The sequence below is a fragment of the Rhinopithecus bieti genome, unplaced genomic scaffold, assembly GCF_001698545.2.
Source record: "Rhinopithecus bieti isolate Rb0 unplaced genomic scaffold, ASM169854v2 scaffold_45617, whole genome shotgun sequence".
NCBI lineage: Eukaryota > Metazoa > Chordata > Mammalia > Primates > Cercopithecidae > Rhinopithecus > Rhinopithecus bieti.
Genome location: NW_016819136.1, coordinates 1,802,119 through 1,824,555, shown reverse-complemented (window position 1 = coordinate 1,824,555; position 22,437 = coordinate 1,802,119). Strand labels below are relative to the sequence as shown.

The following is a 22,437-nucleotide window of genomic DNA, read 5'->3' as shown; positions in this document are numbered from 1 at the left end:
AAGCGGGAGGGGGAGAAGGAGGAAAGGTGAGCCGACTGGGGTTGGTAGGAAATTCTGTAGTTGTTCTGTTTGTTTGTTGGGAGGTGAGAGATGGAGAGAAGGTGAGAGACAGAAAGAGAAAGAAAGAGGGGCAGGTGTAGGGATAATTTTTGAGGGGGAGAGAGGAGAGAAGTGGGGGAGAAAGGCAGTTTTAGAAAGCATGGCTGTGATCTATGTTTCTCTCATAGAGCTTCGAGAAGCAAGTAAAGAATAGTATGTTTTTTAAAATTCCATTTTGGTTGCTGGGGTAAATTGCTGTGATTTTGATTCCTCTCTGTGTGTTCTGCCTGAGTAGCATTGCTTTCTATCCCTGAGAGCACCTGGACTCAACACCCTTGCTCTGGGTCCCTCTGTTTCTCCCTTCCCTTCTCCTTTTGTCTTCCTCTCTTCTTTTCCCTTTCCTCTGCCTGAGCCTTAGATTTACCTGGCTCCCCCTCCCTCCACCCCCTCCCGACATCACCAGCCTCACTGAGAGCCCTGGGGTAAAGGAGGTCACTTTCAAGCCTATGGCCCTTGATGCCAGTCAAAAGCCTCCTCCCTTTCCTTCTCTGAGTTCTCTCTCCCACTTCCCCTTCCACCTCTTCTCCTTCTCCCAGTAATATCATCCATCCACCTTATAACTCCAACAGGTGACCCCAGATAAGATCTGCCATTTATTGAGAATTTATCACATTGTGCTAAGCTTTGACACACATTAGTTCATTTCATCTTCACAATTCTTAGGTACAGTTATTATCTTATGTATTATCTTAGGTACTGTTATTTTATGGTATAAACATTGGCTATCTTCAAACAGGGACCACTGAATTCAGCTGGATACTCTTTGTTCAAGACTCTGTAATGGGCACAGCAGGGAATGTCACAGGTGATCGGTCTTGTAGAAGAGTTTGGGGTGATGATAATGAAGCAAACCAGCTGCAGTCCTCTACTGCTGTAAATAATGTATTCCTGAAAATGTGCACTAAATGTCTAGAAATTATACAAAAGACTTAGATATTAGAGCTAAAAAAATAATATTGTAAAATCCCCAACTCTTCACTTTTTAAAACAGCTTTATGAAAATATAACTCACATACCACACAATTCATCCACTCAAAGTGTGTAATTCGATGTTATATTGTTATGTTTACAGACTTATGCAATCATATTCCTATAATTTTCTTTTTTCAGAGATGAGGTCTTGCTATGCTGTCCAGGCTGGCCTCAAACTCCTGGACTCAAGTGATCCTCCCACCTTAGCCTCCCAAGTAGCCAGGATTACTGGCACATACTACTGCACCTGGACCCCTCCTTTTATTTTTATTTTATTTTATTTTATTTTTGAGATGGAGTTTCACTTTTGTTCCCCAGGCTAGAGTGCAATGGTGCGATCTCAGTTCACTGCAACTTCCACCTCCCGGGTCCAAGTGATTCTTCTGCCTCAGCCTCCCGAATAGCTGGGATTACAGGCATGCGCCACCATGCCTGGCTAATTTTGTATTTTTAGTAGAGATGGGGTTTCTCCATGTTGGTCAGGCTGGTCTTGAACTCCCGACCTCAGGTGATCCGCCCACCTCAAACTTCCAAAGTGCTGGGATTACAGGTGTGAGCCACCGTACCTGGCCTACCCCTCTATTTTTAAACACACTCTTTAATGGTATTATTTTCAGCATTGTGGACATGTTCTTTAGCTTTCTTCTCGGTTGGCTAGCCAACCAAGTGATATAAATAAAAAATAATCCAGTTGGCTGATTGGTTTGCAGGATCACCAGAGGAAAGGGTGTTCATATTCATTTTTTGGTTATTTTTCAAAATTCCCATTTCAGCATGTAAAAGGAAATGTGAGGCTGTTGCTATAGAGGGCACAACACGGGGCAAATTGAGGGGGCCTGTGCTATGACCTCTAGAAAAGGCAGGCTGGAGATGCCACAACACAGTGACAGAGAAAGCATTATGAAGGTTCCAGGATGACTGAATCAGACTGTGGGAATGTGAAAGGGCTTTATGGAAAAGAGGATCATTGTGATAGACTTTGGAGCATAAGAAGGATATGGGGCAACCTGGGAAGAGATGAAATTGAAAAGGGGGATTGAGGCCTGGTGCGGTGGCTTACTCCTATAATCCCAGCAATTTGGGAGGCCAAGGCAGGCGCATCATTTGAGGTCAGGAGTTCGAGACCAGCCTGGTCAATATGGTGAAAACCCATCTCTACTAAAAATGCAAAAATTAGCTGGACATGATGGTAGGTGTCTGTAATTCCAGCTACGCAGGAGGCAGAGGCTGGAGAATCGCTTGAACCTAGGAGGTGGAGTTTGCAGTGAGCTGAGACTGTACCACTGCACTCCAGCCTGGGCAACAGAATGAGACTCTGACTCAAAACAATAAGAAAGAAAAAGAAAGAAGGAAGGGAGGGAGGGAGGGAGGTGAGGAGGGAGGAAAGAAGGAAAGAAAGAAAGAGAGAGAGAGAGAGAGAGAGAGAGAGAGAAAGGAGGAAGGAAGAAAGAAAAAGAAGGAAGGAAGGAAAGAGAAAGAAAGAAAAAGACAAGAGAAAGAAGGAAGGAAGGAAGGAAGGAAGGAAGGAAGGAAGGAAGGAAGGAAGGGAAAGAAAGAAGAAAGAAAGAAAGAAAGAAAGAAAGAAAGAAAGAAAGAAAGAAAAAGAAAAGGAAGGAAGGAAGGAAGGAAGGAAGGAAGGAAGGAAGGAAGGAAGGAAGGAAGGAAGGAAGGGAAAGAAAGAAGAAAGAAAGAAAGTCAAGCAAGCCATATTGTGGAAAACATTGAATGCCAGGCAGTGGAGGTAATTCTAACCTTTATGCAATAGGCCAAGGAGGCCCTGAGGAATTTTGAGTGGGGGAATGGCCACTGAGGCTTTAATTCTGGGGGAATAATTTTGATAGTGCTATAAGGACCAGTCAGAAAGTGCAGCAGAACTTCAGGTAAGGGGTCATAGGATCCTAAAATAAGCAGGAGGCAACAAGAAAGGAAAAATAGGGGAAATTTTGGAAAGAAAAAAAAAAAGGCCAAAGTAGGGTCTATAAACAAGAACCCCTTGAATATGAAAGATTAGGAAGAGAAAGGAGTCAAACAAAACACAAGATTCCAGGAGAAAGATGCTGTCAAGAAGAGCTCACCATGTCAAGATGCTTTGGCGCTTTAATGGTTTGGTTTTTAACATCTGGCACAATAGGAACAAGTGGACTATCCAGGAAGTAATGTGATCTGGAACTCAGGGGAGAAGGCAGGGATGTAGTTGGAGATTTAGCGAGCTTAGCACAAAGCTTAAGATTATTAACTTGGAGTCAAATAGACACGAATTCTAATCCTAGCATGGCCCCCTACTATTGGTGTGGCTTTGGCAAATTCCTTAAATACTCTAAGAAGTTGGAAATTGAAGATAATAACAGCACCAAAGAATTGTGAAGATGAAATGAGTTAATGTGTGTCAAAGCTTAGCACAATGTGATAAATTCTCAATAAACGGCAGATCTTATTTGGGGTCACCTGATGGAGCTATGAGGTAGATGGATGATATTATTGGGAGAAGGAGAAGAGGCAGAAGGGGAAGTGGGAGAGAGAGATCTCAGAGGAGGAAAGCGAGGAGGCTTTTGACTTTCAGGAGGAGGCTTTCAGAAAGGACATGAGAGAACGGGAGAGGGTTCGCTTTGTGAGGAGTGAGAACTGTGTAAAGAGAGTCCCCTCAGCCCTCCTAGTTCCTGAGCCTCCTCTCTTCCCTCTTGAGAATGTGCCTATACTCTCCATCCACACATATTCACATGCACTTAGGGCTGTGGGTGAGGTTGTGCAGGTTGTGCCCTGCACAAGGGTGTGGGAATGAAATTCAGCCATCACTCCCTTTTCCAAGCCTAGAGTTGGCCAGAAGAGGGTGCCTTTCTACAATTTGCCAGCCAGAAGAGGGTGCCTTTCTCTAATTTGCACAAGAGCACCATTTTGCTGGCAGCAGCCATGCTTAACACACACTTCTAGTTCTTACCACTTAAAACGCAACCAACAAGAGTAACTTTGAATTGGCTTCTGTCCCATATAGGAAAACTCCGAGAATACACAACACCTACCTACCTGAAGGAACCAGCCATGTCTTAGATCCCAAGCGAAAAGGAAACTCCCTTCTTGGCTCATATTTCTATATGGGCCAATGAATTCTCACCAAACCTCAAAATGGAGCCCCCTACTATTCTAGAAATGAAAACAGGCCTTGGAAAAGCTGGGTTCATTATTCTTCACAGCAGTTTGCAGTACATAGCATTACATTCTGTTCATGTGATGACAAATAGCTGGTCAATTCATTAAAAATGCAGTCATTCACGCAGACCTTTGGTCTTCACACAATGCCAGTCGCCAATCTGACAAACTTAACCAAATGGATTCACTATTTTTTGGTCATGAAGCCCTGGTCTATAATAATGCTGTGGAAAGAGATAGGAAAGAAAAGGAAATGATAAAAGGGTTTTTGAAAACAAGCAATACTATTGTCATTAGATTCGTAGGCATAGCTCTGATCCTTGGATTAATGCTGTCTTTTCTTTTTTAAAAAGCAGAGTGGGAAGTCCTCTGAGCACAAGCCCCCACTCCTTTAGCTCCTTGCCTCCCCAGGGAGCCAGCCCCCTCCCATCACATCCTGGGTCCAAACGAACTCAGGGAGAGGGCTGAGAATGTGTCAGAAGAGGAGGACACGACCAAGTGGTGAGAATTAGAGTCCTCCGAGAGGAGCCCAGGAATAATGCAGCCAAATTCATTCACCAGGGAGTTCTTTAAGTGGCTCTCAAATGGCACCCATCACACAGGCAAGCCTCCGCGTCTTTGCAGCGAGCACAATAGGTACCAGATGAGTCACAGGCACCTTGGATTTTTAGTTTGCATCTAAATAAGCACTTTATATTTGCAAAAGGCTTTCCAGTCATTTGCAAAAAGCTTTCTCCTTCAACAACTCCAGGAGGGGAGTCCACAGAACTAAAGATTTATTGAGCCCCCTGTCTGACCAAATAAAAGGTGGTGAAAAGCAGCCCTCACAGAACTCTGGGGCTCATTAAACCCAGGCAGGGAGTTAGAGTCAGGCCTTCCCACCCAGGCTGGCCTCTTTCCTCCTGGACTGCTAGCTTCCTAAAGAGCAACCCTTGTCAGTACACACACATACACACGCACACGCACACACATACATCTCCCACCCTGGGACAGGGCTCTGAGATAGAAATCAAATTCTGCAAGGTACTGAGACCTTCAGTAAGTGACAAGCCATATAGATCCCGCTCACAGAACCGGAAGTCAGAAGGGACATCAGGATTATCTCATTTGAGCAGAAATGCTAAGTGCTTGCAAGAAGTCCTGCAGCCTCTTAGCACAGGTATGGAACTAGAAATGGAATCTCCTGACTTTCCACCAGCACTCTATTACAATAAGTGACACCGTCATTGGTGAAGGTGAGGATGGGGCACCAAGGCAAGGGCCTCTGGCCACGCTGGCAGCTCACCTTTATAGGTACAATTTTCTTGGACTAGATGAGGCACATTTCCTATGCCTTCAATGCCCTGGCTACCTCTGTGCTAATGCTAACTTACATGAGTCTGGAAGCAACAACAATAAAAATAGTTACCATTTATTTAGCATGTACTATGTGCCAGACACTAAGAGATCTTCATTCATTACGGCTAACCCTCACGACAACCCAGAGAGAGTGATGTATTAGCCTCATTATATAAATAAAGGTGCTGAGACTAGAATGGGTAGGTGAGCTTGCTGAGATCACACAACTGGCTGGTGCAAGAGTAAGGATTCAGGCAGCCTGTCTATTACAGCACACTCCCTTACTCAGAGATGCTGAGCTGTGAGTCTGGCTCTGGGTTCCCTAGCTATAGAGTCACACTGCCTGGCTAAAAATCCAGGCTCTACCGTTTAATAGCAATGTGACCTTGGGCAAGTCAATTAACCTGTCAGAGCCTCAGTTCCCTTATCCGTTTAGTGGCAATAATAACAACTACCTCAAAGGCTTGTTAGGAGGATTAAATGAATTAATATTTGTAAAGCGCTTCAAATAGTGCCTGTCACATAGAAAGTGTTACGTACTTTTTTGGTGGATAAACAAATTTAAAGTTCCCTGATATCAGAAGGAAGGGGAAGACAATCACAAACTCACTGATATTAACAATCACTGATCCCTTGAGCTAGCACAATAATAATGACAACAATAACAATACTGTCTTTTAAATGTTTAGTATTAATCACTAGGCACTGTGATTTAAAAAAAAAAATGTTTACAGAGAAAATATCATTCAATATTCATTACAGCCTTTTCGGGCAGAAATTATTATCCCCATTGTACAGATGAGAGAAAACTGACTCTTAGAAAAAACAAACCACTGGCCCATGGTCACACAGTTCAGTGGTAAAGCTGGGATTCAGAGCTGATGAGTCCGCTTCTCATGCCCGCGGACTTAATCACCACGCACACTGCCAGTGCTGGAGTTAGCGGAGTCATCCACATCAGAAACGGCCCAGGGAGCTAAGACCTCAGACACAAGGGGAGGGGCCCTGGCTCAGCGTCTGCAGAGGCGGCACGCACAGTGCGAGGCTGGCAGGTCCGGGCCCGGGAGTACCGCCGCGAGCGCAGCGGCCAGATGTTCAGAGGCGGCCCTGGGCCAAGCCTCTCTCTCCCGGCCAAGCCCAGCCCAGCCCTCCGGGTGCTTTGGCGCGGCCCTCGCCCGCAGTCGGTCACGTGCAATCGCTCCCAGAGGAAGTCAGAGGCTAAGCGGTCGGCCTGGGTGGGAATGCAGGGTCCCTGCAGGGCTCCAGGAACCAGTGCGCCGGGCTTTCCCTCTCTGCCTCCCCACAGAGCCTGGAGAGCCCCCAGGTGAGCAGTGAACTTCTCACCCCAGCCGCGCTGGCAGAGTTCTTGCTGCATTATAGTGCCCTCCGATGGCCAATTCCGGTACAGCCTCGCTGTCGCAGTCGGCTTATGACAAGCAGGGACCTCATTTATTCTAACGGTTTAATCATGTTTTAAAAAGAGCAAGAAAAAAATTAATGTAACAGTGTTAAATTGTAGTCTTGTCTCTTATTTCTTTTCCAAGTGAACAAAAATCTTTGTCACAGAAATTTTCCGTAACGCAGACTTTCTCAAAACCTGTCTAATCATAAGATGCACTTGCTTGCTAAAAATACACATTTCTGTGCTCACTGATATGTGGGAGCTAAGCTATGAGGATGCAAAGGCATAAGAATGATACAATGGACTTTGGGGACTTGGGGGAGAATCCCCAAGGAGGAGATTCAAGAGAGGACTTGCATCAGATGGAGGGGAGCGTGGCGAGGGATAAAAGATTCCAAATACGGTACAGTGTATACTGCTTGGGTGATGGATGCACCAGGATCTCACGAATCACCATAAAGAACTTACTCGCATAACCAAATACTACCTGTGCCCCAATAACTTATCGAAAAATAAAATAATTTTTAAAAAGAAGAAACAAAAATGCACATTTCTTGGTTCTACCTCAGAAGTACTAAATCAAAATTTCCAGAAACTAAGCCTGATACTCTGGTGTCGTCGTCGTCGTTGTTGTTGTTGTTGTTGTTGTTGTTTGAGATGGAGTCTCGCTCTGTCGCCCAGGCTGGAGTGCAGTGGCGCAGTCTCGGCTCACTGCAAGCTCTGCCTCCCGGGTTCACGCCATTCTCCTGCCTCAGCCTCCCGAGTAGCTGGGACTACAGGCGCCCACCACCACGCCCAGCTAGTTTTTTGTATTTTTTTAGTAGAGACGGGGTTTCACCGTGTTAGCCAGGATGGTCTCGATCTCCTGACCCCGTGATCCGCCCGTCTCGGCCTCCAAACGTGCTGGGATTACAGGCCTAGGCCACCGCGCCTAGCCGGTATTCTGCATTTTAACAGGATCCCCAGGCAATTAACAGAATCAAGCTAATTGAGGAAACTCAGCTGTGGGCGCACGCACTGCTCTGCAAGCACTAACCGCCCTTGCCATGCTGACTTCGCTGAGGAAGCCCCTGTCCCCCACAAGAACTCAAAGAGCTGTCAATGCCCTTGAGAGGGAGGAGGGCACTCAGGAGAAACACACCTCAGGTGGGGACTTGGCTCTGCCACAATTTGCTGCAGAACCTTGAGTTCATAATTGACATCCTTGCGTCTCTGCTTCCTCCTTTATGGGATAGAGCCAAGGTTTCCTACACTTGCTGGCTCACTTCATTAATGGAGCCTCCAGGGAGTTGCTGAACGTTATAGCATATTTAGGAAAGTATATGACTCTCAGTGGTCTGCTGAAGCCAGCTTATCATGGCTAGCAAGAGCTGATTGGCAAAATTTTAGAAACCTTTTGAGTCAGTTTTAAAGCTTTGGTGGTAGCTTAAAATCGGCCATAGTGGGAGTATTTACGCCACAGAAACTGGCAAATATTACAAATTAGGGCTTTTTGTAAACTACAGAGCCTATTGGTAGCCATTTACCAGCACACCACTGAATACACAGAAGGGTCAGGCTCTTTTACATCAGAGGACATTATGCAAGTGGAAGGCCTGGAGAAAGCGAGTTACAGCATTCCTTCCCCTCGCTGTTCAGTCATGGCAGCCGCAGGACTCAAGGCTCAGCCCCTCCTCCAAGGTTCCTCATAGTTACTGCTAACAGCAAGGCCCTTGTAGACATATTGGACTGGAAGCCCAGCAGAGTCTAAAGCCAGAGGGGAGTCAGAGGCCTAGAGAAACTGCTACTTGACCTGCTCTTGTGTAAACTAAGGAGAGGATTCAAGAGAGGACTTGCATCAGATGAAGGGAACTAGGTTGTTATAGCCTCCCAAGGAGCGGGTAGCAGGATCTTAATCTGACCTTATCAAATTTTTCCCTTTTGAGAAAGAAGCCACCTTTGTCATACATCATGGTGTCAAGGCCAAGTCCTGCACAGTTTACCTTCATCTCAACTCACAGCTGACTGTAATCTGCCCTTTTGGGAATACAAATCTTTTCACTCTACAACAAGTTGCACAAGAGGCAGATTCGGGCAGTGCTGGCGCATAGGAGCAGGGGAAACACACAGGAGGAGCATCAGGAGGACTTGCCCAATCCCTTCTAGCCCAGCATCTGTCCTTCTTTCCTTAATCCCAGGCCTTGAGGTGCACAACAAGGGTTAAGGAGATTCCAGATTCCCTGGAAACTGACAAGACAAAAAATGTTAAGCCATAGGTAGATCCAGCTTATACCTTAGATCCCTGAGCCTGGCCAGGATTAGAAGGGAAGGAAGCCTTCCCCTCTTACAGGAAAGGAGGCCTTCATGACCCATGAGGCAGTCAGTTAACAGTTTCTTATTACTTTCTTTATACAAGGACCTATGAAGAATATCAAGGTTGTAACAAGATTTGATCCTGAAGTAACTTAAATTATATGGGGCTCTCTCTCTTCAGCCACAAGGCAAATTCAGTCATGAGGCAAGACAGCTGCATGCAAGAGGGCATTGTAATTGATTTGCATAGAAGTGCTAAGAGTTCATAGTTAGTTAGAAGTCTCTGTGTATGATGGAAAGAACCGGGAAGGTTGCTGGAGAGTTCATCTGAGATTAATGGATGGCAAGATTGAGTTGGCCAGGGAGGGAGAAGGAATGATTAATTGAACAAAGGCACCAGTCTCTGACAATTGAAGAGTACTCATCACGAGGCCAGTTGGGCTGGAGCTGTGAGTGAGTGTCAGGGATCAGTGGGAGGTCAGATTGGCAACGTAAGCTGAGGTCATGTTGGAGAAGGCTGAGCTTGGTTTATGGGTGAAAGAGGAGCCATCAACAGTGTATTCATTTTCTATTGCTGTGGAACAAATTATCACATATTTAGAGGCTTGAACTGTACCCATTTTTATCTTGCAGAGTCTGTAAGTCAGAACTCTGTACACAATGTAGGTAGATTCTCTTCTTAGGATCTCGCAGGGCTGAACTCAAGGTGTAGACTGGGTTGTGTTCTCATCTGGAGCCTGAGGTCCTCATCCACACTCATTCAGGTTGTTAGGAGTATTCAGTTCCTTGCAGTTGCAGGACCGAGGTCCCTACTTTCTAGCTGGCTGTCAACCAGTGCTGCTCTCAGCTCCTGTAAACCTTTTGCCATCTCCTTAAAAAATGACCCTCTCTAAAACATAGCAGTTTGCTCCTTCAAGGCCAAGAAGATAATTTCTCAGTCCTCTTTAAGGGCTCACCTAATTAGGTCAGGCCCACTCAAGATCATCTCCCTTTTGATTATCTCAACCTCAACGGATCAGTAATCTAATCACAGGAGTGATATTACATTATAATCACAGGTTCAGCCTACACTCAACGGAGGGGACTATACAAGGCAGAAATCTTGGGGCCATCCTAGAGTACTGCCTATCTCAGATAATTTTCAGCTGGGGAGATAGGGAGATGTGATGAAATTTATTTTTGGAACCTGGCAGCAGAAGACCAACGAGGAGGCTGTAGCCATCATAGAAATCAGGTAGCAGGAAAGGGATAGGTGGATAAATAAATGGGGAAGATATCTCAATGGATAAATTTACAGGACCTGGAATGTTCCTTCCCCGTCTGACCTCATGGCTGGCTCCCTCTTGTACCACTCACTTCCCTGCCCACTCTGTGTTAGTTTTATCTCCTCCCTGGTTCTCTAACACATCACCCAGCGTATTTCTTTCATGGTACTCTTCATTTTACATTAACATATTTGTTTCCTTTTTTATTGTTCATTCACTCCACTTAACACTAAGCTCAAAGAGAACAGGGACAATGTGCCTTTTGCACACCTCCGAATATCTGGAATGGGGCCTGGCATATAGTTGGGACTCAAAAAATATTGAATAAAGTTTAAATAAATAAGTGACCAAGGCTGAGCACGGGGTCTCACGCCTATAATCCTAGCACTTTGGGAGGCAGAGGCGGGTAGATTGCCTGAGCTCAGGAGTTCAAAACCAGCCTGGACAACATGGTGAAACCCCATCTCTGCTAAAATACAAAATATTAGCCAGGCATGATGGCACGCGCCTGTAGTCCCAGCTACTCGGGAGGCTGAGGCAGGAGAATTGCTTGAATCTGGGAGCCAGAGGTTGCAGTGAGCTGAGATCGCACCACTGCACTCCAGCCTGGGTGACAGAATGAGATTCCATCTCTAAATAAATAAATAAATGAGCAAGCAAATTCTATGAAAGGGTCCAGGGAGAGTCAAAAGGTCTGAGTACTAGGTCTGGGTATCTTGAAGAAAGGCAGAAAGTGAAACCAGATTGAGAGGCTTGGGGAGTTGGGGAGATCTGTTTTAGACATCTTGAGTTTGAGATGACTGTGGAACAGTTGTCCAGCTAAGTCCTACGGGCAGCTGGAAATGCTGGTGAAGAATTGTCACACATAAAAAAACACAACAATGTCCAATAGTAAGGAACTGGACTTTGGTTATGTAAAAGAATGAAAACTGGATTTTAAAATAAGCCTCCATTGGACATTTCTCATTTCCATTTTTAAAACATCTACTACTTAGAGGAGCTGTCACAATGAAGGCTAAAATTTATATTAGGATACAAGCAGGGGGTAAACATCCTCTTTAGGTATGTTCTTTCATTGTCTGAAAACCTGCAGGAGATGGTAAAGGCACACAGACCAGCACCCAGAGCATTCAGAGTGAAGAGTGTGTGATGGTAAGGCCAGTTATGCTGGGCGATCAGGCAGAACCGGTAAAGCAGCTCTCCAGCAATCCAGTGGTGCTGTGTTAACTTTTTTATTCTTCCCTTTTTCTGTTCATCTCCCTCAATAAGTTCTTCATTTATCTTATCTCAACCCTTCTGCTATTTTTGATCTTTCTGCTTTTCTCTCTTCCTCTAACTAAATTATATTTCTCATGCCATATGTATCAACCTGATTATTTCTCTACTAACTTCTTTCATCTGGTCTTTTGAAAAGATGCTCTCACTGGACTTGGTGGCTCATGCCTGTAATCCCAACACTCTGGGAGGCTGAGGCCAGAGAGTTGCTTGAGCCCAACATTTTGAGACCAGCCTGGGCAACAAAGTAAGACCCCATCTGTACAAAAAAATAAAATAATTAGGCAGGCATGGTGGCATAGGCGTATAATCCTAGATACTTGGGAAGCTGAGGTAGGAGGATCTGATCCCAGGAGTTGAACTGCAGTGAACAGTGATCATGCCACTACACTTCAGCCTGGGTGACAGAGTGAGACCCTGTCTCCAAAAACAACAACAACAAAGAAAGAAAAGTATCCCATTCCATCTCACCATGCCTATCCCCTCTCCCTTGCTTTTTCAGGTACACCGCAGTGGTCATGCCCGTTCACTACCAGCATGGCACAGGACAGAGCTCCTGTCGGCGCGTGACCCTCATGATCACGGCCGTCTGGGTACTGGCCTTTGCTGTGTCCTGCCCTCTTCTGTTTGGCTCTAATACCACAGGTAACAATGATGGCTTCACTTCTAGCATCCATGTGACTCACAGCACACCTGAATGACTGGCTGTGAGTTGTGCTCAGCCCTGAAATTTCTGACCCCCGTCAGTGTACTTGGCAATTAAATGAGAATGCCACAGAATGCAAAGCTTTGGCCTTTGTGGGTTATGAATAAAATATAAAGCAAAACCTCCTCAATTATTGGCACGGGGGTAAAGTTCTGCCCCAATTAATGAAAAGTCTGGCTCATCTTTATTTTGAAAGAAATGTCATTGTATTCATTTGCAGAAATGTACCAGTTAAAAAAACCAAGATATATATTAATAATTCAGGCAAGGTTTGCTAATAAAAAGATAACAATTCATAACAGACCTACAATGCAAATAACACATTATAAAAGTCTTATAGCAGGATATATACTTCTAACTTTTTACTCAATAAGAATAATTTCCAGTTCTTCAGAACTAACCAGTATAGATTCCCAAATTGCTGGAGAGTGTATTTCCTATTTTTAATACAAAAATTCTGGGCCGGGCACAGTGGCTCACACCTGTAATCCCAGCATTTTGGGAGGCCAAGGCGCGTGGATCACAAGGTCAGGAGATCAAGACCATCCTGGCTAACATGGTAAAACCCTGTCTCTACTAAAAATACAAAAAATTAGCCAGGCATAGTGGTGAGCACCTGTAGTCCCAGCTACTCAGGAGGCTGAGGCAGGAGAATGGTGTGAACCCAGCAGGCAGAGCTTGCAGTGAGCCGAGATTGCGCCACTGCAGTCCAGCCTGGGGGACACCAAGCCTCCATCTCAAAAAAAAAAAATTCTGGGTAAGTTGCTTGGCACATGGTACATCTACTGGACGGATGGATGGATGGATGGATGGATGGATGGATGGATGGATGGACAATGTATATATCTGAAATGCTCAGGATTTTAAGCATGACACCAATACCTCAGATGAATCAGTGCCTTCTGTGTTTGTACCATGTCCATCTTTTAGCCTCAGTAAATTTTTTTTCTTTTTTTTTTTTTTTTTTTTTTTTGAGACCACGTCTCATTCTGTTGTCCAGGCTGGAGTGCAATGGCACAATCTCGGCTCATTGCAACATCCACCTGCTGGGTTCAAGCAATTCTCCTGCCTCAGCCTCCCAAGCAGCTGAGATTACAGGAACCCACCACCATGCCCTACTAATTTTTGTATTTTTAATAGAAAAGGGGTTTTACCGTGTTGGCCAGGCTGGTCTCGAACTCCTGACCTCAAGTGATCAGCCCGCCTCGGCCTCCCAAAGTGCTGAGATTACAAGCATGAACCACTGCACTCGGCCAGCCTCAGTAATTTAATGTGTCAAATGAAAGGTATTAACACACACAATATCATGATGGGTATTGACAATATACACTGAGTGCTGAGGGAAAACTGCTTGATAAGTGTTCCAGTGGTCATCTGGATTTCTCATTTTGTCCATTTGAATTGATTCATTCAATGCCTATATTCCAGGTTTGTAAATTTCTAGTATATATGTACTAGCCACATAGCCATGTGCTTGTGTATATGCAGATATTATATGTAACATATTACATATAAATACGGGCAAATTCTAACTTTAAGTAATCTTCCAAGTGTCATTTGCTGGACAATGATTTAGAAGTCAAAATATATTTTGGAAGATAGGTATAGGCTCTGGAGCAAGTAAAATCTAAGTCCAAACTCCAGTCAAAGTCCAGACTTACTAACTGTCTCTTCTTAAACAAGTTACTTAACTTCTCTGAGTTCCTCATTGGTAAACGTGGGATAAAATTACAGTGGAGCACACACTTGAGCAAATTAAAATATGTGAACTTGATCTACATATTTAGTTAAGAGATTTTAATATTTATTTTATATATATGACCCCTACAAATAAGCCCAGCAATTTTATCTCTAAAATTATATGTTCCATAGGAACTCTACACTATATGATATATTACTATATGTATCATACAACTTATTACTCTTCATGGTTATAATAAAACCATGTATATCTTTATATGTGATTCAGGTTTTCAAAGCAAATTTGGAGTCTGTGTAATTTTCACTTTATTTGTTGACTTTAGAATCTAAGCCTACATATAACTCCACTCTACCTTCTTCATAGAGATTTTTGCAATTAAATGAGGATTAAATTGGGATAACATATGTAAATATGCCAAGCACGTACCACCTACTCAAGGCTGGCTTGTTTCTCTGCCACAGTAAAGGGTAACTAGCTAACTTATCAACAAATATTTGCCTGTTTAACCCAGGCTATTCTCAAATTACGGTGTTGTTATCTTTGCATTACTGTTTACCATTCATTACTTTGTTATGTCAACTAAATGACACTTTATACACACAAACACGTGTGTACATGCATACATTGCCCAGTACAAAGCAACATCTCTTAACACAGCTATAGAGGCTGACTCTGTGGCACTAAAATATCATTTTTGGTGAATGCTAAATGTGCTTTATGGGTTAGTCTGATAACTAAGTCACCTTCTGTAACCTTATTTCTATATGAAAATACATTGTTAGTTGGAATTTCTAGTGTGGGAAACTCACCACTGCTAGACCAAGGCACTGCTTACCCGCTAGCCAACAGCAAATCCCTGCCAACATCAACTGGGCTGACTGTGGTTCCCCTGACTCATTCTTGGTGGAGGCGGTCTTATTCACTCACAAACACATCACACTGGAAACAGTTGAAACAGTCCCAAATTCTGACATTAGACCAAGTTCTCGGTTAACGTCGACATCCAGAGTGAAGAAGAATGATGAATTGCAGTGCTGTTGCCACCCGTGAGATCATTATTGTTCCAGAAACAAAATTCAGGAAAATTTTTTCCAAAAGGATTTTCGAATACAGAATTGAGAAGGCAGAAAAGGCCTGTGACAGCATGTGCGCTCTCACTTCTCCCTCATCTCTCACAATCTCTCTCTTTTACTTTTAAGTGTATTAATAGCACTCTAGCAAGCCCTCCAATTATTCATATACTGTGTCAAAGTGTCAGGTTCCATTGTAGGAGCTCAGTAAATATTAGCTGCTGTTATGGTTGCTATTATTTATTGGAAAAGTTTATACATCAAAATGTAACTATACATCTGCAGCCGTAAGAGTTCTGCTGATGGTTTTAGAGATCAGTTGCCCCTTCCTAGAACACAGTTAGGGGACTTAGTAAGTGAAGCTCAGGCCCAGCTGTCCTCCTCTGCCTCAAGCTGACCTTCACTGTACAGCTTCATTATCTTGATAGATGTGGGTTCCTGCAGCAATTTTCTCATTTATAAGGAAGTTCCCAAGTTCATTTGAAAGCCCAATATAAAGGACTCTTCTCAGTCATTTTTTTCTACTCCTTCTGTGAAAATAGAGGGGAGAGGGCAGGATCCTGCCAATAACACCTGATATTGGAAGCAGCTGGACTTTCACTAATAAGTGCAACACAAAAAAAGAACTTTCTGGCAGAGCTCTTCTTTTTAATGCCAAGGGCTGCCACATGCAATTGTGAATTATTAGAGAACATAAGATACAGAAAAGTTGAACTTCAGTCTCTTCCAACTTGGAGTTGCTCCTGTTCTCAGATAAAAGGTCAACATGAGGCAGGGTTTTGGGTGAGAGAGTTCCAAGGCAGGGGCCTGGCTGACCAGGGTTGCCTTAACTCCCAGCAGAGGCCCAGCAGTCTAGGCAATTTTCACATCATCAACAGACCCTGATACAGCAGAGCATGGTGTGCTGGTGCTAAAGGAAACTCTGAAGATCCCCGAATGAGCAGCCCAACCCTTTCACTGCATAGATAAGAAAAATAACTAGTATTTAAATTCCTGCTAAATCAGAAAGCTATTGTGTTATTTTTTAAAATCTAGAATAAATAAGCAAAGAGTGAATAAGCTGGTGATAAGGCTTTAAGAACCCTTTAAGGGAGGAGAAACTTAAAGTTAAGAAAACTGGGCCGGGCGCGGTGGCTCAAGCCTGTAATCCCAGCACTTTGGGAGGCCGAGACGGGCGGATCACGAGGTCAGGAGATCGAGACCATCCTGGCTAATACGGTGAAACCCTGTCTCTACTTAAAAATACAAAAAAACTAGCCGGGCGACGAGGAGGGCGCCTGTAGTCCTAGCTACTCGGGAGGCTGAGGCAGGAGAATGGCGTAAACCCAGGAGGCGGAGCTTGCAGTGAGCTGAGATCCGGCCACTGCACTCCAGCCTGGGTGGCAGAGCAAGACTCTGTCTCAAAAAAAAGAAAAAGAAAAAAAAGAAAACTGTATCAGCTGGCTTGATTTTCCTTTGAAAGAAGGAAATGGAGGGGTGCCATTTATTTGATTTCATCAGTAGAACATCTCACCTAGTTTTCAGAGCACAGGAGCTAGGTTGGGGAGGGGGAGCTTAGTTGCACAAAAAGTTAAAAGAATAGTAGAAGCACAAAGTTAAAAGAATAATAGGCTCATCCTAAACTCAGATTCATTGGCACCACATGTCTTTGGAATCAAGTTGGGGTCAAATCTGTCAATTAGTTTGAAGTTCATGAATCTTTCAAGTAAACCTGCTCTGAGCCAAGCTGTTCACATTATGGTGGGGCTCAGTTTCCCAAGACAGCCCGCAAAAGCCTCATAGACGCCTTTGTCTTTTTCACCCAGCACAGTGCTTTAAACATAGTAGGTGCTCCATAAAATTCGCTGAATGAGTAAATAGATGACTCTTCATCATTATCCTTTCTTCCTGAAATGTTGAGATTAGTTGGGATAAGCATCTCTAATCTCAGAGGAGCAGTAACTTCCCCTCTCCCGGGACAGGCCTTCTCCATTATCCTCTGGTCAGTGACTGCTCATGTGTTTACATAAAATGCTCATCTGTACATTTTGCTCATTTATTTACTGTTTATGCATTTGCTCAATAACTATTATGCTAACAAAACAACACTCTTGCCATTAAATCATCAAAGCAAAGCACCTCATCTCCTGGGGAAGCCAGCTTCTGGGGGGCCTTACTGCCTTCCTCACCTCTTTGGCACACAGCAGAGAAGATTTCAGAACTGCTGCTGTGTGGCGCATCACTGTGCCCTGCCAACAGGACACACACACACCCAGGGCCAGGCCTGCTGGGGCTGGGGCAGGCCCTACTCATTGGCCACCCACCTCCAGTGTCACTCTGCCTGCAGTGGGGACATTCTGGAAGAGGCTGCAATGCTTGATCTAAGGAAAGGAAGCAGTTTTCTTAGATAGGGGAGGAAGGAAGGGATCGTAATGCAGGTTCTGTGATTATATGTGAGAGCCTTCGTTGACTAGGGACCCTGAAATAGCTATCTGCCCTCTCAACTCTCTCTTTCAATATTTTTAATGGAGAAATAAATGTTTGCACATAAAACATTCATAAGGTGTCATGGGATACATATATACTTATATGTAGGTCTCCCTTCCACCCCAGATTACTAAATTCTGCCATCTCCCTCCCTAGAAACAAACAATATTCATGCAAGATAATGCTTGCAACAGTGTGCATGTCCATACACATATATGTTTATTTATGTGTATGTGTATTCATTTTTACACAAATAGAAGCATATCATACCCCCTTCTGACCCTGACGTTTTAAAAGAGATAGCTCATACATAAAATTTAGAGGTCAGCCTCCCAGAACCCAGAGTGGGTAGGAAAAGGTAGAAAGTTAGGTGGAGGGACCAACAGGGAATATCCGGGACACCAAAGATGGCAACAAGATGGGCAGTGCCACCCTGCTGGCCTCTTGTCACACGTGAGACATGTGAAATGCCTCCTCATGATAGGCAGGATTTAAAACCACCTTTAAAAGAAGGAAATGAAGGAGTGTCATTTATTTGAATTCATCAATAGAACATCTCACCTAGTTTTCAGAGCACTGGAGCTAGGTTGGGGGAGGGGGAGCTTAGTTGCACAAAATGTTAAAAGAATAGTAGAATAGTCTATTGTCAGATGCTGACAACAGAAAAGCTGACTTCAGAGAAGGGATGGATCACCACGAACATGGCTCCCTAGAGATTCTGAAAGACCATGTGCTGCCACCCCATCCCTCTTGCCAACTCCATCACCCCTGAATACCAGGAGATGCCAATTTGGTGAACTACGCAGAGCCTATGAGCCATTTTCTTTTTTTTCTTTCTGTTTTTCTTCTTTTCTTTTCTGAGACAGAGTCTCACTCCATCATCCAGGCTGGAGTGCAGTGGCGTAATCTCGGCTCACTGCAACTTCCACCTCCCGGGTTGAAGCGATTCTCCTGCCTCAGCCTCCTGAGTAGCTGGGATTACAGGCGCGCACTACCACGCCCAGCTAATTTTTGTATTTTTAGTAGAGAAGAGGTTTCACCATGTTGGTCAGACTGGTCTTGAACTCCTGACCTTGTGATCCACCCTCCTCGGCCTCTCAAAGTGCCCTGGGATTACAGGCATGAGCCACCGTGCCTGGTCCCTGTGAGCCATTTTCTAAAGGATGATGACACAGGCGTTGGTGAAACATGAAATCCACCTGAATTTTACCTCCTCTTCAGAGAACCAGAGAATTTAGGAGTAGCTTGTAAAGATTCTAGTGACAAAGTTGTCATTAAAATGCATCACTGAGCACACTCTTTTCATTTTAGTTCTTAGCTTTTATTCACTTCCTTCTCCCACAAACATTGTTCCCTGTAAGTCTGTCTCCAAATTTCCATTCCAGATGATACCTTCCCTTTCACTTCAAAAAGCTCAGGGAGAGAAATAATAGATAATAAATAAATATAAATAATAGCTATCGTTTATTCTCATTAATTCTCACAACTACTATACAATATTTTTATCCTTTTTTTTTTTTTTACAGGTAATAAAACTGAAGCTTTGCATATTTAAGAAACGTGTCGGCTGGGCGCAGTGGCTCACGCCTGTAATCCCAGCACTTTGGGAGGCCAAGGCGGGTGGATCACCTGAGGTCGGGAATTTGAGACTAGCCTGACCAACATGGGAAAACCCTGTCTCTTCTAAAAATACAAAAAAATTAGCTGGGCATGGTGGCCCATGCCTGTAATCCCAGCTACTCGGGAGGCTGAGTCAGGAGAATTGCTTGAACCTGGGAGGTGGAGGTTGCGGTGAGCTGAGATCGAGCCACTGCATTCCAGCCTGGGCAACAAGAGCGAAATTCCATCTAAATAAATAAATAAATAAATAAATGAAATGTGTCCAAGATCACACAGTTAATAAATAGCAGGCCTGAATCTCACACTTAGGGTTCTCTGACTTCCACCTACCTCAGAAAACCAAGAAGCAGAATAAGAAGCCTACATGGCCACTGCCCTCTCCCCACCAGCCCACACCTAAGGCTTCATCTTCCAAGGCCAACTTTGGGGTTGGAGAATCCCCAACCCATTATGAAGACTGGCTGGGTGTACCAACAGTTGTTGCTGACAGTGCTGGATGAAGCACAGATGTTCCATGTCACAATAGTAAAGGGGGATGGGGAGTTGAAACTACAGAAAGAACATTGGCTTGGGCATAAAACTGGCTGCAGGAACATATTTTTCAAGTGCAACCTCAGGCTACTTACTGAACCTCTCTGAGTTTTAGTCTGCTCATCTGAGAAGAGAGACGGTAATGGCACCTGCCTCATATAATATTGCCATAATTATTAGGTACGATAAGGTGTACAAAGCTCTTGGCTCATCGCCTGGCAGATATTAGTTTGCTTTTCTTTTCTTTTTCAAGATGGGGCACGTTTCAGGCCCATCTTGGGCCTTGGAGGAATCTCAGTATCTGCTATGAAGAAGACAAAGCTACAGGGACCTCCCAAGGAGAAACGGCAGGAACATTTCAGGACATAAAGCAGGGACAAAGACCCTTCTAAATGCACATTCTCCATGTCACAATATCATTACCTGCCTTTTCCCCATCCCATCTCTAACAAGTGCTGGGATTCCCTGAAAAATCAAATCTCTGTCTTGTATTCAGCTACCACCTGCCCTCCATCCCAGATTCAAAATTGGAGAACTGGCATTCTCAGCAAATACGGCTTCTTCCTTTCATTGCATTCCAACAATTCTCGAATGCCTCCACACCAGCAGGCCCTTTTCTGGGGGCTGCATCCCTCCTGGGAGCCTCTGCCCTGTTGCCCTGTAATGCTCTTCCCAGCCTCCCAGGCTGCATGTCTCTGTGTGACACTTGTGACATCCTATGAAAGGGATCATCTATCTAGACTATTTGCTCCCTTGAGAGCAGACACGGTGTCTCATTCATCTTTGTAGCCCCAGTGTCTGGAACATGATTGTTGGTAAATTTTCTTTTTAAGTAAACTATGAGAAACTCAAAGATGAATTAGACCTCCTACCCTCACTGACCTGACAGTATACGTATCTGAGACTGCATCCTCCCCACCTGCTGTGCAGCAGAAGATGCGGGCACCATGCGTGACATGGGGCCATGTTTTACCCTCCCTACTGAGTTCTGATACTTGCTAACTGCTTTACCTTCCCCCTTCTCATCCACAGGGGACCCCACTGTCTGCTCCATCTCCAACCCTGATTTTGTCATCTACTCTTCAGTGGTGTCCTTCTACTTGCCCTTTGGAGTGACCGTCCTTGTCTATGCCAGAATCTATGTGGTGTTAAAACAAAGGAGACGGAAAAGGATCCTCACTCGACAGAATAGTCAGTGCAACAGTGTCAGGCCTGGCTTCCCTCAACAAGTAAGCACCCTGGAGTGGGTAGAGGAAAGACAACACACAATCTCCTGACTTCCCAGCCTGTGTCCAGCAGTGCACGATTTTGCCCTTTAGCTACATTGGAGACATAAATCTGACACCCACTTTGGAATCTGCTAATATTGGCTGTGCTTTGAAGGTAGGAAATCCAATCTCAAGAAAACATTGATAGTTGTCTCTAGAGCCTACCTTACCTGGCAAAGTGATTGGATAGCTCCTGGGTTTGTTCTGCTTCCCTTCAAAGTCTTTCATTTTCCCCAAATGGGCAGCAATTCAGATGTCCCACAGGTTTTGAAGTTTAAGTGCAGCAGTTGTACCTTGCACTGCTGGTGGGTTCCCAGAACTGACTTTTTGTCTAAAACATTCATCCCAAGGATCATTGGGGTCCATCAAAACCTTTTTTCCTTACTGGATCTGTCCCTGTGTCAAGGAACTGACAAGCTGGTGGGATACGGTGCTGATAAAGCATTTTACTGGCTCTTTCTAGGCTCTGAAAAGAAATATCATTGCCTCTGCGATGATCTTCCAATTTCTAGGGCTTTAATTTCTCCTTACCCCATTGCCTGGCACTTAGTAGCTTTCCCACGATGTACTTGAAGCATGAATGGATATATACCGATCACTTGAAATCTACTAGGGAAGGGACAGTGGTAACATTAAACAGCCTCTGCCTTCATGGAGCTTAGAATCTAGACAAGCAAATAAAGCACCCCTCCACTCAAAGTGAATGAAGAGCCCAGAGCTGAATAGGATGTTTGCCAAATGTGAGGTGAAGACAATTAAGCACTCAATTATGAAGTGCTCTGGAGGCTATAGAAGAGAAAAACCAATATGCTTAGTATATGGTTTGGCTATGTCCCCACCCAAATCTCATCTCAAATTGTAGCTCCCACAACTCTCACGTGTCATGGGAGGGACCCAGTGGGAGGTAATTGAATGATGGGGGTGAGTCTTTCCCCTACTGTTCTCATAATAGTGAATAAGTCTCATGAGATCTGATGGTTTTATGAGGAGGAGTTTCCCTGCACAAATTTTCTCTTGTCTGCTGCCATGTAAGACATGCCTTTCACCTTCCACCATGATTGTGAGGCCTCCCTAGCCACGTGGAACTGTGAATCCATTAAACTTCTTTTTCTTTATAAACTACCCAGTCTCAGATATGTCTTTATTAGCAGCATGAAAACAGACTAATACACTCAGGAAAGGGCTCCATAGACAGAGTAAGAATTGAGTTTGATCTTGAAGGCAGATCCAATTTGGGTGTCTAGATTAATCTTTGATGACCTAGATAATCTTTTTTTTTTTTTTTTT

The 22,437-nt window shown here is 44.3% G+C and overlaps 1 protein-coding gene across 3 annotated transcripts in view; it reads left to right on the top strand.

Moving 5' to 3' along the window:
* Positions 1 to 22,437, top strand: part of DRD3 (dopamine receptor D3) — a 51,528-nt gene that overhangs the window by 19,340 nt on the left and 9,751 nt on the right. For all 3 annotated transcript variants that reach the window (XM_017858533.1, XM_017858534.1, XM_017858535.1), the window contains 2 exons: positions 12,290 to 12,432; positions 20,915 to 21,111. In XM_017858533.1, the coding sequence (XP_017714022.1) occupies positions 12,290 to 12,432; positions 20,915 to 21,111 (340 nt within the window). The remainder of the gene's footprint in view (positions 1 to 12,289; positions 12,433 to 20,914; positions 21,112 to 22,437) is intronic.